We start from the raw sequence: 15,981 nt of genomic DNA, 5'->3' as shown, positions 1-15,981 counted from the left end.
ACAAAATTTCTCTTCCTAGTGTTTAAATGGCCAACCACATTTCCTGAAAATTGCTGAATGAATTGGAGATAAGGTTTTGGTTTATTATTGCCATGTGTATTGAGGTACAGTTAAAAGCTGTTTTGCTTGCCCTCCAATCAAAACAGATAATACTACACATAAACACAATCAAGCCATACATAAGTGCAATAGAGCAAAAGGAAAGATACAGAGTGCAGAATATAGTTCTCAGCATTATAGCACAATAGTAGTCCACTATGAAGCTTCCTTCAGCATATGCAATCATAGATGGCCCAAACATTTATTCCAGTAAAGTTAGACATTACCCTTTAGGGGACCAAGCGGAACTCTACAAGAAGTGTGAATATCCTTGTCCAAGACAGCATCTACCCCAATCCTGCAAACCAATAACATCCCAAACATGTCATGCTTGCCACCACTCCCATTTATCTTAGTCTAGTGCCATTAAAATCTATCTATTGCATTAGTTTCAAAATCAAGCACCACTGAAAGATGATCATCTCTTCAGTTGTGCTGAGGTTACTGCAAAATTACCAGAGATGTTGAAGTAAGTAAGAGAAAAAACAGGAAGTGTAAGATAAGTATGAAAGTAGCACCAGAAAAGATGTATTGGTAGTTCAGTATGCAAGTGCTGGAATTTCTTAAATTCAGGCTAAGGTTTTTGTACACATTGTCACTCCCAGGGAAAGATGGCAGAAAATTATACATGGATACAGCATGGCTTAGGGACCAATGGTATCTAAATTGCTGTAAAACTACATCAAAATACAAAGCAGAACACCATTCTTAAGAGAGTTCAGAGTTATAAGTTAATGATCCTGAGGCAGCTGGCAAGTAGTGGCTATGAAGGTATGCTGGATGCTTCTTTTAATTAGCTAAGGCATGGATTATGATAGCAGAGGCCATGTTGAAGATATATGAAATAGTTGGATGAAATAGGGGATGGACACATCCTTCCTGTAATGTGGCAACTTGTATTACGCAAAGTTCTTACGGTAAAGAGAGAATTTACAAGAATATTTCTGGGACTGGGAATAGTTCATTAGATCAGATCTGCCTGGGGTGTTTCCTACACAAAAGAAAAGGCTACGGAAAGAATTAGATGGCTTGTATAAAATTGTGAGATGCCTGTATGGGTAGAACAGGAAGAACCGATTTCCTTCAGCAAAAATAACTGAGGAATGGTCAATTAATAATGTAAAAACAGTAATAGTAAAAGCAAACTCTGTATTTTTTTTTTTTAAGTGATGTGCTGCAACTTGTAAGGCCATGAACTGGGGGCTGGAAATTGAATTTCCACTGTATCTAAATTGGTCCACGTGACAATAAAAGACCTTTGAAATCTTTGAATTTAGTCTCAACGGTCTTTCTCTACATCCAGCATTAACATAATAGATCTTCTTCTCTGTGAGAAATTAGCACAGAAATCAAAGACTGAATAAAATATTATGATGTTGCAAAACACTTAGCTTTCAGGTGTTTTCATTTTAAGATTGTATTTAGAACATCTCACTTTTTTTCTAATATTTAGGAAAGTTTAAATATTTGTTTTAATTCAAATAATAATTTAAGCGATTTAGTTAATTCTAGACAGATACTTATGGCAAGGCATTGAAGATCGTCTATTTCTGAAGTCCATAAAGCCACTTTAAGCCATTAAGCATTAAGCCAACATCATTTCTTTCGTGTCCCAGGTTAAATAGTTTCAATTTGAGTTAGAATCAAATAAAGAGATGGTACGAAAAATAGTCTAACGCTCTGGATTTTCAATAATGTGTCAGATGATCATGTGTTTGCGCGTATGCCGATCAGGTGGCCGGACGCGAAATGTCTTTTAATATAAGGGCGTGTTTATCTGTGGCTTGTTGTCCGTGGAAATGGCGAGAGTCCGCCTCAGTTATTCCCAGACATTTGGCTTCTCGAGGATCATCTCTTACAAGACAGCAAAACAACACCTGCCAGTGACGCGCTGCATTTCCAAAGGTCAATCCTTATGTTTTCCTCGTTAACTTAACATCCGTCTCCTTATCAAAAATACATTGCGGCGTTTATCCCGCCGGTCTCAGCGCTGTCCTCTCTCAGTTATTGGAGGCGGAGTTAAGACGCACTCAAGTAACCACTTTTCCACGATAGTTGCGAATTTAAAAAAAACCCTTCAAAGTTTAAGAAAACCAGCCACAGATATTTCATAAAACCACAAAATGCCGCATTGAAAGTTAATTTCCACTGTCCACGCTATTTTGCCCAGACTACATGGCACGGTCTATTTTGCCCAGACTACATGGCACGGTCTATTTTTATCCAGAACATATCCCGAGCATATGCTACATACCCTGTACTTGGCCACTTATCTCATAATCTACCGATTTGAAGCGCGCTGCTGTCGACCCCTCGTTTGACATTATCACCAAAAAACTCAAGCAAATGGCTAATTTAGTAGCACTGCTCATGAGACATCTCGGTCGGAGCCGCGGTCCGCTTCCGAAGACGCACGCTCCGTTCCAGCCTTGCCTGATCCATTCCAGTCAATTCCAATCATCAACGCTCCGCGCCAGCCTCTCCGGAGTCCAAACAAGGAGAAAGCACAGATGCTGGCAATCTGCAATTACTGAGCAGATTAGGCAGTATCCGCGGAGCTAGTTAGTATTTGAGATTGATGATTATTTTAATAAAGATCAGGCAAGTGAGAAAAATGATACATTGCGACCAAAGAGTGGAAAGGGAAAGTCTGTGATGGAGGCGGAGCATTGTTTACCAAAGATGTTTACCGACACACAGAGTTGCAGCAAACAGAACTACCCGTCCAAAAAGGACACGGTGCTAAACTCAGCATATCGAACATCTCTTGAGAACAAGGATAGGTGACGTTTTTGGTCGAGTGCCAAGATGTGTGCGGGCGGGGCGAGGAGTGAAAACTAGGAGAAGCTAAAGGGTGAACTTTCTTCTCCCCGCCATACATCAGTCTGAAGAAGGGTCTCGACCCCAAACGCCACCTGTCCATGTTCTCCATAGATACTACCTGACCTGCTGAATTACTCCATCATTTTGTGTAATAACCATCATCTGCAGTTCCTTGCTTCTACATTTGCACTACTCCCTCACATCACCAGTGAATCTGATGGTACACAAAAATGCTGGAGAAACTCAGCGAGTGCAGCAGCATCTATGGAGCGAAGGAAATAGGTGACGTTTCGGGCCGAACCCCTTCTTCAGACTGATAGGGGGTGGCGTGGGGGAGAAGGAATGAAAAAGGGGAGGAGGAGGAGGGCCCGGGGGGGGGGGGGGGGGGGGGGGGGGGGGGTATAGGAGGAGACAGCTCGAGGGTTAAGGAGGGGGGGGAGACAGCAAGGGCTAGCAAAATTGGGAGAATTCAATGTTCATGCCCGCAGGCTACCCAGGTGGAATATGAGGTGCTGTTGCTCCAATTTCCGGTGTTGCTCACTCTGGCAATGGAGGAGACCCAGGACAGAGAGGTTGGATTGGGAATGGGAGGGGGAGTTGAAGTGCTGAGCCACCGGAAGCTCAGGTAGATTCTTGCGGACTGAACGGAGGTGTTCGGTGAAACGATCGCCCAAGTTTCTCCAGCATTTTTGTGTACCTTCGATTTTCCAGCATCTGCAGTTCCTTCTTGAACACCAGTGAATTTGGTTCAGACGTGACCTTTGGTACTGTATGGTGATCTTGCATGTTCTCCCCGTGTACACATTTATTTCCACCAGGTCATCAAGGCGATTTCCTTCCACACTTCAATTATGTCTGGAATGGTATGTTCAGTCACAACTGTAAATTGCCCCATAAAGTGTGGGTGAGTGGTAAAATCTCAGGGGCAGTGAATGAAGACTTACGGAGAATACAATGGAATTTATGTAGGTTTCATGTAAATGTATGCTTAATGCTGTATTCAGCACAGAACCAGTAGTCCAAAGGGTTGTGCTGTATGCTTCTGCATGAATATGGATACATGTGACCTTCTGAGAGTTATTTTCCCCACTTAGTCTCATAGCAGATTCACTTTCTCCATGTGGCCCCAGTTCTTTCTCCCAGTCATGCTGCATTTCAAGGGATTGTCTACAAAGGCACCCATGTGGAAACAACTAATGATAACCAAAGCTGTGATGTCAAGACAGGCTCAAAGAAGACACAAGAAACTGCAAATGCTGGAATCTTGAGCATAAAACAAAGCCCTGGAGAATCTCAGCAGGTCAGGCCGTGTCTGTGAAGGGAATGGGCAGATGATGTTTTACATTGGGACCTTCCACAGACTGATGGGGCACAGGGAAGAAATCTAGAAAAGACCAAAATGTTGTCTGTCCATTCCTTCCACAGATGCTGTCCGGCTCGCTGAGTTCCTCCAGCTGTTTGGTTTTTGGTCATTGTCTAGAGAACCGAGTGAAGCAAATGGTGCTGGCTGAGAGTACATGGTAGTTTCAGATTATCTTGGTGGACGAGAAGTAAATGGAAGATGAATGGCGAGAAACAATACTGGAATTATGAGACAAAATAATTTTTTGTTTGGAATCTGTAATACAGAATATTATAAGTACTCAAATCTGGAAGGCTGATAATCTGAAATTATTGCATTGTATGTTGAGTCCTAAGGATTATAACTTGCCATGTTAGAAGATGAGATGCTATTCTTAAGCTTACATTGGTAAGATGGAAGAGGCTAAAAAGCTGGTGTTAGATTGGGAGAGATGCAGATAAGTGACAGGCATGATTACTTCGACTGAATGGTGGTGTTCTGCAGAACTGAAATCTAGTCTGGGTTTGTTTTGTCTAATGTTCAGGAGACTATCATGGAAACTGATGCAGTTCACAAATTGGACGAAATGCAAATGAATGGCCACATTACTTGGAAAGAGTGTTTAATTCCTTGGATAATGGGTAGGGAAGAAGTGAAATGGCAGTGTAGTAGTTGGGATTAAGGGAAGTTGTGTCTGGTGGTAGTACCCTGTTGAAGTTGGTGGAAATTACAGAGGTTGAAGATGGAGGCTGGAATGAAAGGATAAGAGAGCCTTGGCTTGGGTGTGATTGGGATTGGGAGCAGAATTTGTGAAATGGAACTGACATGTTTGAGAGCGCTATCGATGATGGTGGAAGGGAAGCCAAGAATAAAGACAAAGACATCTCAGTAACATTAGTGTGGAAGGTGTCATAATCTGAAGAGAAATCCAGTTTTTTTCTCTCGCACCAGATATCCTCCGTGTATTTTCAACTACCCTTTATTTCAGATTTTCAGAAACTGCAATGTAGAGTATCTTATTGTCCCAGCATTGATTATTTTACATTCTCTCTGTTGACATTCATCCACTCTAGACAAACAATGGTGTAATTTTAAAGGTCCTTACTCAGGTGTATCAGTACCATGTTTAGAATGCAGCCTCTCTTAGTCTCCCTAATGCAGCCATTTCCATTCTTCTTTCCTCTTCTCCACAACTTAAACATACCTTTTAGCTTTGTTTGCTTCTGATGAAATATCATTCATCTGAAATTTTAACTCTGTTTCTCTCTCCACAAATGCTGTGGGACCTGCTGAGACTTGAGACCAGGTGTCTACCAGGTGAAGCAAACCTTCCATCCCAACATCCCAAGCATTGAGGTTCTGATCAAACCCAACTATATCTGGTAGGTGAGCCACATAGGTCCAAGGCAAACCACACTCCTGCAACAAGCATTCAATTTCAAAGGTCCATAATTTCGAGAAGGACAGGGAAAGTTCTTCCCAAATGCATTAGAAATCCCCACGGCTCATGGAATCCAAGTCCATAATTGCCCAAAAAGCAAAGGAAGCATTTGGGAATGTACTGAATACCTCAAATCTCTCAGATGGGAAAAGAACTGCAATGGAATGCAAAACTTCCCAAATGACTGACCGCAAGCATCACCAGGCCCATATGTTGATGGGTTGTGGATCCTGCATGGAACTGTTCAGCCCCCACGAAAACCAACTAAATTTGTGAAAATAAGCTATCCTTGATTTCCCTGGGATTGCGTGTTCTTGTGCAGATATGGCACATATTTTGATGAATGCTGAGAAAGTAGCCTCTTCTCACTTTCTAAGGATGGAATGGGCAAAAAAAATAAAAAAAATGACAGTGGTTGAGTCACTATTGTTAGATGAGGGAAAAATAAAAAACACTAAAATAACAGCTTGGTTGAAAGGGGCCAATGGCTTTAGGAAGGGCACCTCTTTGATGTCTAGTTAATGAAGTGGAAAGGAAAAATTATCAATTTAAATAATATAATCCTTTGGATGAACAAATGTTAGCTGTGGAATATATATTGCTTGTTTTTCAATATCAAAGTCAATTAGAAAAAAATCCTATGTTATAAAAGGAAATATAAGATTGGTGAAACTTGTGTGAGACTAATGAAATGTGTCTGCAGTCAATACACTTCACTCAAGTAGACTGACAAAGTCAAGACAGCTGTAGTTATCGAGGTTTGGCAATAACAGTTTTCAACATCTGTCACGTCCAGTTTCAGTCAGGTCACCAACTCACTAAATAATTTGTGGAATTCATTCAAGTTGTTTTCCCTCAGCCATTATATTAAGGAAACCTAGCTACTACATTTTTATAAGCTGGGGGAGTTGGAGTATGTGTTGGCATTCTTTATCAGCCAAGAAGATACGTTTCTTACTATCACTATCACACATATAATACAAACTTGCCAGCTACTCTCAATTAATTTAGTCTGCAAAGCATGTTTGATTCATACACATGGGACTACCTCAAGTCATGGTGCATGTGGGCAGGGGAGGGGAGGGGAAGGGATCAATCTCTTGTACTCCTGAAATCCAAATACAGACATGGATATTTCTTCTGTAAAAGTTGCAAATTTATTGAACATAAAAATAGTTGTGACAAACAGAATGTTACAAAGTGCTTGTAACATGGTTAAAATGACAATCTACATATAGACTGGATAAACGATCTCTTCTATAACGCTGTGGTATACATTCAAGTGTTTCATTCCAGATTAGTTTGTTAATATGTGGAAAATATACACAAAGTGCTGGAGCGGGTCAGGCAGCATCTCTGGGGAACATAAATAGGTGCATATTGGGACAAGACCTTTCTTCAGACTGGTTGTGGTGAGGAGGGGGGGAGAGCAAACTGGAAGAGAGGTGGGAACAGGAAAAGCCTGGCAAATAGTGGAGGAGCTCTAGGACAGAAAAGTCCGTTTAGGAATGGAAATGGCAGTTAAAATGGTCAGCAATCAAGAGATCCTTGGGTCCCAAATGCAAGTGTTCAGTGAAATGGTTGCCTGGTCTCTGCTTGGTCTTGTCAATGTAAAGGAGGCTACAGCGGGAATTTCTTGTGCCTCCATTAATTTAGGAAGATTGATCTTGGATGGAGTGGTGGGGGTGAGGGAGACCTTAAAGGCACCTGATATGTATGCAGGAGAAATAACAAGCATTTAAGAAAAAAATGCATATTGTATCCTTTTACAGAGTAGAATTAAAAAAAAATAGAAATATGAAGATTAATGTTCTAGTCAGAATGATGAATTTAAAGAGATCATTAAATAAAGAGTACATTAAATTAATGGAACAAAATGTTGGCAAATCACCTGGATCAGAAGGCGTATAGCCCGAAGTTTCAAAAGAGGTGGCGACAGATATACTAGATGGATTGGTTTTTATCATATGCAGTTGTCCGGATATCTCCACGGATTGTGACACAGCAAACATTATGGGTATTCAAGTAACATAAGAGAAAACTGAGAATGAAAACCTATGGAAGTAGCATAGACGTCACACAGGACCCTTTTCACCACTTCTCTTTTCCCCTGAATTCAATCTCTCTCTGCTTCACCTTCCCCTGAAAGTCTCCCCGTCCCCCTTAAACTCTTCCTCTTTCCCTTCCCCCATGAATCACATCTTTCCCTCCCCCAAAATTACTTCGCCAACTCTCTTGGTAACCACTTGCTAAACTGCCAGAGACCCCTGCCCATCCCTTCTGAAACTCTCTTCTCAGCCTCCTCCACTATCCCTCCTGCCCGAATCCACCTCTCCTGCTTAAAACCAAAGATCATCTAGTATCTTTGCTTAAAACCTCCTTCCCTTCTGCCTGACCCTGACCTCCCCTCCTCTCCCCGACTCCATTCCTTCATCAAAACCTCGCTCCCTAATCCCACTGCTTTTGGGGGTCTCCCCAAACCCTCCTTCCAGGGTTCTCTCACGACTTCTTCCCTTCATTTGCCCACTTTTTCTAAATCCCAATTCACACCTTGATCAAATTATTTAAAAAAATAACCCCCCAGACAGCTTGTTCCCTGCGAATCTTCATTTGTAGGAGATTCTCCCTTTGCTGATCCTCATCTGATCTGGAATCCCCCTTTACCATTCCCCATAGACCGCACTGTGTCCCTTCTCTTTGAAGTCCCGGAGCTTGCCATCCCCTCCCCGGGCCTGTTGTCCCCTCCCCGGGCCTGTTGTCCCCTTCCCTGGCCAAGCGACCCGCTCCTGAGGTCCCCTCCCCCGGCCCCGCCTGCCGTTTAGGCCGCTCCCTCCCCTCCCCTCCCCCGGCCCGGCCGCCGATCCGCCCCGTCAGCAGCAGATGCGAGGGAGACAGGAAGTGAGGCAGGGACCGGCCGGCCGGTCTGAGGGAGGGAGGGAGGGAGGGAGGGAGCTGGCGGTGACCTGTCGCTCGCAGCGCAACTTTGTTCACAACCGCCAGCTTCGGGCTCGGACGCCGGTGAGATGCCATCGGGTGGCGATCGGAGAGTTAGCGGCCGACAGTTGGACATGACGGCGGAGAAGGAGAGCGGCGAGTGGCGGCGGCGGCGGGAGGAGGCGCTGGGCTTCAGGCCGCAGAAGGAGATCCCCTACAACCAGCTGCTGCCCTACTCGCAGCGCCTGGACCGCGAGTCGGCCGCGATCCTCGGGGAGATCAAGGCCAACCTGGCCCGCGCCGTGCAGCTGCGGGAACTGTGGCCCGGCCTGTTATTCTGGACCAGAAAACTTTCAACGTAAGTGAGTGTGAGAAGAGCCCGGTGCCGGCCCTCGCAACCTTGAGATCTTCTTTTAATACAGCGTATGTCATGTGTGCGGCGTCAGGAAAGCCCGAGGCCTGTCCCGGGCCTTCCTCCTCTCTAGGGCCAAGCAACTGTTAATAAAACATCAAAATAAAAGCAACGGGAAACCAACGTGGCTCCTTGTCATGCAGATTGACTGGGTCCATTTCAGGTTTATAGGAGTGAGAAGTAAAGGGTTTATAATAAGTTATTCTAGCTGACCTTTCCCCAGCTTGAGATGTTAAGTTGTCTTATGCTTGAAGCACAGCTGACAATGACATGACACTTTGCCCGTTGACAGAGTTTGAGATGTGTTGCTAAGGAAGTGCCGAAGCACAAGAGATAGGTATTTAGAGTAAAGTTCAGCGTGGTCCCGCACCTGATCTACAACATAAATATTTAATTTAGTTTACCCCTTTCTTGTTATTCATAAGTAATGTTGCCACCGTAATGGGAAGTTTCAGTCAATAGATAATAGGTGCAGGAGTAGGCCATTCGGCCCTTCGAGCCGGAGTGCTTAGTCATGAGTTGTTCGGGAAAATAAAAATGTGATCGGATTCTTGGGCTGAATGACCTGTGGGCGAATGTGTTACTTCTAGGGAATTTTGTTGTTCTCAAGACATATTGAAAATGTATTATGTAAATAAACCATATGAGCATTCTGTTTGCGAGCATGAGTTTAAAATCTAATTGTTTTTTTAAACAAAACATTTGAGGATATTTAAGAAATATTGAAGGTGTTAAGCCAAAATATTTGTTGTGGAGAGAAAATTTGATCTGTGCCTGCTGGTATCCAGCTGGAGACTTCTAGTGAAGGCTGAGGAGCATTTGTGCCTACATGCAGATATTTTAATCCATGTGGCAAATGGGAAATCAGTACCTCGGCAGGAAGTAATATTGTTTTAGGTTGATGTGTCCAAGGATGTGATCTAAATGCATGAAGTAAATAACTGACTAAATCAGGTGTAATTGTTGCCCTTTTATGCTGCAATAAAGTGGATCAAATATGGGTACATTTGATTAATATCCATAATTATAATGAGAAAAATAAGCGAGAAGGTGGTTTAATTTACTGGTGATTTGAAGGGCAGGATCTTCAAAGTACATCTTGGGGCAGGAAAAATAAGCAAACAGACAAAAGAGGAACATAATGAACATATAAAACAACTTGATACTAACAGTGTGTGGTCACCATTACTCGGTCAAACTGAGTCGACACGGTGCTAATAATGATGAAAGGCAAATTGACCAGAACAACAGAAAAACTGCCCTGCAATGTGCACCGCCAAATCTTCACAGGGTGGGCTGAATGGTCTGTTTCTGTGCTGTTTGATTCAGACTGACTCATAGCTATTATACAAATGGCAGAGTAGTACTTTGGATAAACTACTGTGGATTTCCTGTGGTTCTGTTGGCGATGTACTTTGAGCTCAAAATATAATCATGATTTTATTTCAACTGCTTTGAGCATAAACATTGACATTTGGAAATAAAATCTTTGCAAATTAATACTAAAGAACTCAATGATCAAGTTTGTTCAAAACCCCATTTTACATTACTGCTTCCAGCCTTTGATGTCATTACTCATTTAGTTAAAATGAATGTCACGTGTAACAAGCACCATTTTCCAAATAGTGCAACATCACTTAGTTGTGGGGCAGTGAATTATTATTTTTGAACATCTATTTGAATGACAATGTGGTCTGCTTTGTATTTATAAATTGCTCAAAATGTTTATTATTCCTTTTTTCTGTTTGCACAATAATAGCATGTTTATTGATCTGTTAAAGATTCTGTGGTATACATTGAAGGGCAATTTTTTTCCTCCTGTTCTGGTCAATTTTCCCCTCACCATTGCCACCAGAAATGCATTGTTTCATTTACTCTGCTCAATTTGGCTGAGTAATGGTGACTGGAGACACTATTAGTGAAAAGTTGTTTTATTAAAGTCTTTTTGATTTCCCCTTTCTCTGCTTATTTTCTTTCCTACCCCAAGATATAATTTGAAGACCCATTCCTTCAAATTGCCAAAACGTGATCCTGTAAATTAAACAATTTCCTCACTTAATTTTGGACATGTAAGGAACAAATGATTAATTTTGCAGTTACTTTAACAAGCAGCAAACAAGCAGATGGTTTGTGGAGATCTATTGATGTACTGCTATATTGGATAGATTTTTGCTTGATTTACTCTGTGGAAATATGATTTTTCTTCATTTTTATTATTTGTTCAATTATTGTAAATTATGGAATGAATATCTGAAGTGGCATCGACTTGGATCCAGATGAAGTCTGGTCAGAACTAAGCACAGACTACGCAGAGTATTTCTGTCCGTATCCATGACAAGATGTTTTCATTTGACAAAATGGACCATGACCATTTAATACACAAAGGTTCTCAACAGAAAACATTAACCAGAGTGGTTATTCATAAACAGTTGGTGCATTGTGATGTCACTCTGTCATTGTGATATCTAGTCACTGGAAACAATTGTTATTTCTACTGATATTTTGTATATTTCTATATGTGCAAGCCTGATTGCACAGGAAAAACCTTCAGTCATGTATCGGATTGTAATTTTTTTCATGCTGATAGTATTCTCAGGCCATTACAGCATTTTAAGTTTTGATGTTATTTAAAAATTGAATGGGGCACGTGATCCATGCATGACAACTTTTGTTCATCCATCGTTTGAGCTTTTTCCTTGGAACTTGCTGTTCCTAGTTTTGCATGTCTTAAAATGTTAGGTTGATCCAAATGCTTTATGGCATTCACAATATTTGTAATCAGTTCCTACAATAAGGCAGCTGCTGTGCATCTTTGCCATGATTTCACATAACCATACTGCTCCAAAATCCATTTTCTATATTTTCCTCTCTATTCACTTGCCAGATCTTCTTTTAGATCTGTGTTAACAATCCACCTTTTAAAATTAAATGTTTGTCATCCCTTCAAATGATTTGCTGTCATTGTTTTGAAACTAAGCTTTTGTGAAGAGATACGGTGCAACTTTCTGCATGAAAGTTGCTAAATAAATGCAGGACTTTATTCTGCTATTTAAAACAATCATTAGCTACGTGCATTTTATTTAATAAAGCAGAAGAGAGGCAAAAAGACAAAAGGATTGATTAAAGCATTCCAACAAGAAGAGAAATTTACTTATTTACAGATATTATCAATACTGAGAGTTCATAAAGGAATTAACTTTTTAAAAATATATATGCTGTATATTCTATTAAGCTAAATGATTGGGAAGCAAGTTAAGCTTTCTTTTTGGTAAAATGTTATAAAGAAATGTTTGTTTAATGTTAAAAGGGTGCTGTTGAGAGACATTTTTAGAGCCTAAAAACTTTAGTTATGTTGTTTTATTCTTGCAATTTGTTGAACTGTAAATAAAGGCAGTATTTTCTAGAAATCAATCTCTTCACTTTCTCTGGGTAGAGGATTTTGAAGTAAAACATTGGAATTATGTGATCCTATTCTACTGTAAAATGGTTGAGATTAATCTCAGGTCAACTGTGCTTTCAATTGGATGGTGTTGCTGTTCTTCAGTGGTTGTCAAAAGTAATATAGTTCAAGTATGTGTTCAGGAAATTCCTATCTTGATGCACATTTGCAGAAAAATAAAATGGTGTGTTTCACTGAGGGTTTGAAGTCTATTAAAACTAAAACAGCTTGATGTACTCCGCTTAGTATACCTGCTGGCAGTTTGATTAACACATAGATTCATGTTTACAAATTTCTTCAGTTGATGTAAGTTAACGTTTGAAAAATATATTCAACACAAACAAGGAATGTTGGCAGAGTCCTTCTTTGTGATGACCTCAGAAGTCATTTAAAGCACGGTCTTTAATCCCCTGGCAATTTTGGGAATGTGAAAAATTAATTCTGGGTATTGATCCTAGGATTCCAGTTCTAATAATAGACTAATAACTCGCAGTATCATGCTTATGAGTATATATGTTGTGAAATATGTTCCATCAAGTGACCATGAACCTAATAGTTCATAAATACTTTCTTTCGAGTTGTTATCCATAACATTGATAGTGCATTTTTCACATTTACTAAGCATTTTGTGTATTTGTCTTGGAAAAATAATTTTCCTTTGGTGTTTTAGGCTTCTACTGCACAGAGAATATTTACCTTATTTTGCATGTGTGCCAGCTCTTTTAAAGATGGACCCAGTTTCACTCCACTGTTTATTCTCCATAATGTGACAAATGTTTTCCTTTCCAATAACCTTTTCTGTATAATATATATTCATTCTATTGATTTTGTCAACTAATTGTGTAAGAGGAATGTGTTGGGATGCAACCAATAGCAATAACATGTCCGAGCTAGACAGCAGAAAGATGGGGGTTTTAATAGTCTTTGGAGAAAGAGAGATGAATCCTGTGCAATACAATTCTGGTGCTGGTTATATTTATATCACATATCCATTGACATAAAAGATGCTGTGATATATCAAAGGTATGGCTGCATTTAATTTGTAAATGCTGTCAAATTATTTTATAGATAAAATACAGATCAGCTTTACAGATCTCCCAGGCCTGATCAGATATCTCCCGGGCCTGAACAGATATATCCAAGGGCGCTGTGAGAAGCTAGAGAGGAAAATGTAGAAGTCCTGGCTGAGATTTACGAGAGTCATTAAATACAGGCGAGGTGCCAGTAGACTGGAGGGTGGCAAATGGAAGCAGAAAGGAAGAGGTGGAGCCAGCGAGCTGAGATGGGGAGGAGAAAGTAGGGACTACCTGTAATTAGAGAAGTAGTGACTACCTGAAATTAGAGAAGTCAATGTTCATGCCGCTGGGGTGCAAACTACCCAAGCTAAATATGAGGTGCTGCTCCACTTATTTACAGTGGTCCTCACTCTGGCCATGGAGGAGGCCCAGGACAGAAAGGTCAGATTCGGGCCACCGGGAGATCAGGTTGGTTATTGCGAACCGAGCTGAAGTGTTCGGCGAAGCGATCGCCAAGCCTACGCTTGGTCTCGCCGATCTGACATCTAGAGCAGCGGATGCAATGGATGAGGTTGGAGGAGGTGCAGGTGAACCTCTGCCGCACCTGGAAAGACTGCTTGGGTCCTTGAATGGAGTCAAGGGGGGAGGTAAAGCGACAAGTGTAGCATTTCCTGCAGTTGCAATGGAAAGTGCCCGGAGATGGGGTGGTTTGGGTGGGAAGGGACGAATTGACCAGGGAGTTACGGAGGGAGCGGTCTCTGCGGAAACAGACAGGGGAGGAGATGGGAAGATGTGGCATGTGGTGGGATCACGTTGGAGGTGGCAAAAATGTCGGAGGATTATTTGTTGTATGTGACGGCTGGTAGGGTGGAAGGTGAGGACAAGGAGGACTCTGCCCTAGTTATGAATGAGGGGGATGGGGGGTGAGAGCAGAGTCACGGGGTATAGAAGAGACCCTGGTGAGAGCTTAATCTATAGTGGAAGAGGACATCTCCCTGAATAATGAGGATATCTCCGATGCCCTGGTGTGAAACACCTCATCCTGGGTGCAGATGTGGCGTAGACGGAGGAATTGGGATGGAGTCCTTACAGGAAGCAGGGTGGGAAGAAGTGCAGTACAGATAGCCATGGGAGTCAGTGGGTTTATAGTGGATGTCGGTCAGTAGTCAATCACCTGCAATGGAGATAGTGAGGTCAAGAAATGGTAGGGAAGTGTCGGAAATGGTCCAGGATTAGATAGAAAATTGGCTTCATGGAAGGAAGCAGAGGGTGATGGTGGAAAGTTGCATTACGGACTGGAGACCTGTGACTAGTGGTGTGCCTCATGGTTTGGCTTTGGGCCTACTGCTGTTTGTCATCTATATCCATGATTTGGATATGAACATACATGGCATGATTAGTAAGTTTGCAGATGACAATAAAGTGGATGGTTTGGTAGATAGTGAAGATGGTTATCAAAAATTCCAGCAGTACCTTGATCGGTTGGGCTGAGGAATAGTTAATATAATTTACTACAGAGAAACGTGAGAAGACTAATATGGCCAGGACCTATACAGTGAATAGTAGGGGTCTGAACAGTGTTGTGGAACAGATGGATCTAGGAGTACAGGTCCATTGTTCGTTGAACGTGGCACCACAGATAGATAGGGTGGTAAAAAAGACTTTTGGTCCATTGGCCTTCATCAGTCAGAGTATTGAGGATAGAAGTTGGGAGGTCATGTTGCAATTATGTAAGATGTTGGTGAGGCCGCATTTAGAGTATTGTGATCAGTTCTGGGCACCATGTTACAGGAAAGATGTCAAACTGGAAAGGGTGCAGAGAAGATTTACAAGGATGTTGCCAGGACACGAGGGCCTGAGCAATAGGGAGAGGTTAAGCAGGCTGGTACTCTCTTTCTTGGTGCAGGAGGATGTGGGGTGATCTTATAGAGGTGTACAAAATCATGCGAAGAACAGATCGTGTAGACACACAGACTCTCTTGCCCACAGTAGAGGAATCAAAAACCAGAGGACATCCAGAATTAGGGGACGTATCCAACTGCAAAGTATTTTGTACTTGTCAATATGGTTACCTCTCACTCTTCTATGGTGTATACTTACTCAGTCTTTACTAATACAGAAGACAAGTCATCCATTCTTTTTCACTCTCTCTAGACCCAAAAGTATTTTTGGGGTAAAAAAATCAAAGTTGTATTCTATGCTCCAGGGTGCTCTCTCAAATCTCCTATAGAATTGTGTAAAGGTATCTTCACTATTGTTGAATGACATCTCTGAGGTCGGAATTGCATTTGGATAGCTGGAACTGTGAGGCAGCAACTCTGCAAGCTCTGCCAATGTGTGGTGTATACAGCAGCAGCACACCAGCAAGTCTGGGGAAGAAAATTTGACAATAGTTTAAGTAGATGTAACTTTATCATTTTATTACATGGTGTTCCATTATTACGAAGCGCTCAGTGAATCTTTGATAGTTGGAAG

General features: G+C 41.7%; 2 protein-coding genes across 5 annotated transcripts in view; one reads left to right on the top strand and one right to left on the bottom strand.

Annotated features, from left to right (window-relative positions):
• Positions 1–7,783, bottom strand: part of LOC129699769 (acylphosphatase-2-like) — a 97,817-nt gene extending 90,034 nt beyond the window's left edge. The window contains exon 1 of one of the 3 annotated variants that reach the window (XM_055639834.1): positions 7,597–7,783. In XM_055639834.1, coding sequence (XP_055495809.1) covers positions 7,597–7,717 — 121 coding nt within the window. In that variant the 5' untranslated portion in view covers positions 7,718–7,783. Of the gene's footprint in view, positions 1–1,976; positions 2,002–2,353; positions 2,545–7,596 lie in introns of those variants that run through there. The other 2 variants (XM_055639835.1, XM_055639837.1) reach the window with 2 other exon arrangements.
• An 857-nt stretch (positions 7,784–8,640) lies between these two features.
• Positions 8,641–15,981, top strand: part of psme4b (proteasome activator subunit 4b) — a 102,795-nt gene continuing 95,454 nt past the window's right edge. For both annotated transcript variants that reach the window (XM_055639833.1, XM_055639832.1), the window contains exon 1: positions 8,641–8,997. In XM_055639833.1, the coding sequence (XP_055495808.1) occupies positions 8,729–8,997 (269 nt within the window). In that variant the 5' untranslated portion in view covers positions 8,641–8,728. The remainder of the gene's footprint in view (positions 8,998–15,981) is intronic.

This window comes from Leucoraja erinacea, chromosome 8 (genome assembly GCF_028641065.1).
Source record: "Leucoraja erinacea ecotype New England chromosome 8, Leri_hhj_1, whole genome shotgun sequence".
NCBI classification, from domain to species: domain Eukaryota; kingdom Metazoa; phylum Chordata; class Chondrichthyes; order Rajiformes; family Rajidae; genus Leucoraja; species Leucoraja erinaceus.
The sequence above is the reverse complement of the archived record's forward strand: the minus strand, read 5'-3'. Positions and strand labels throughout refer to the sequence as shown.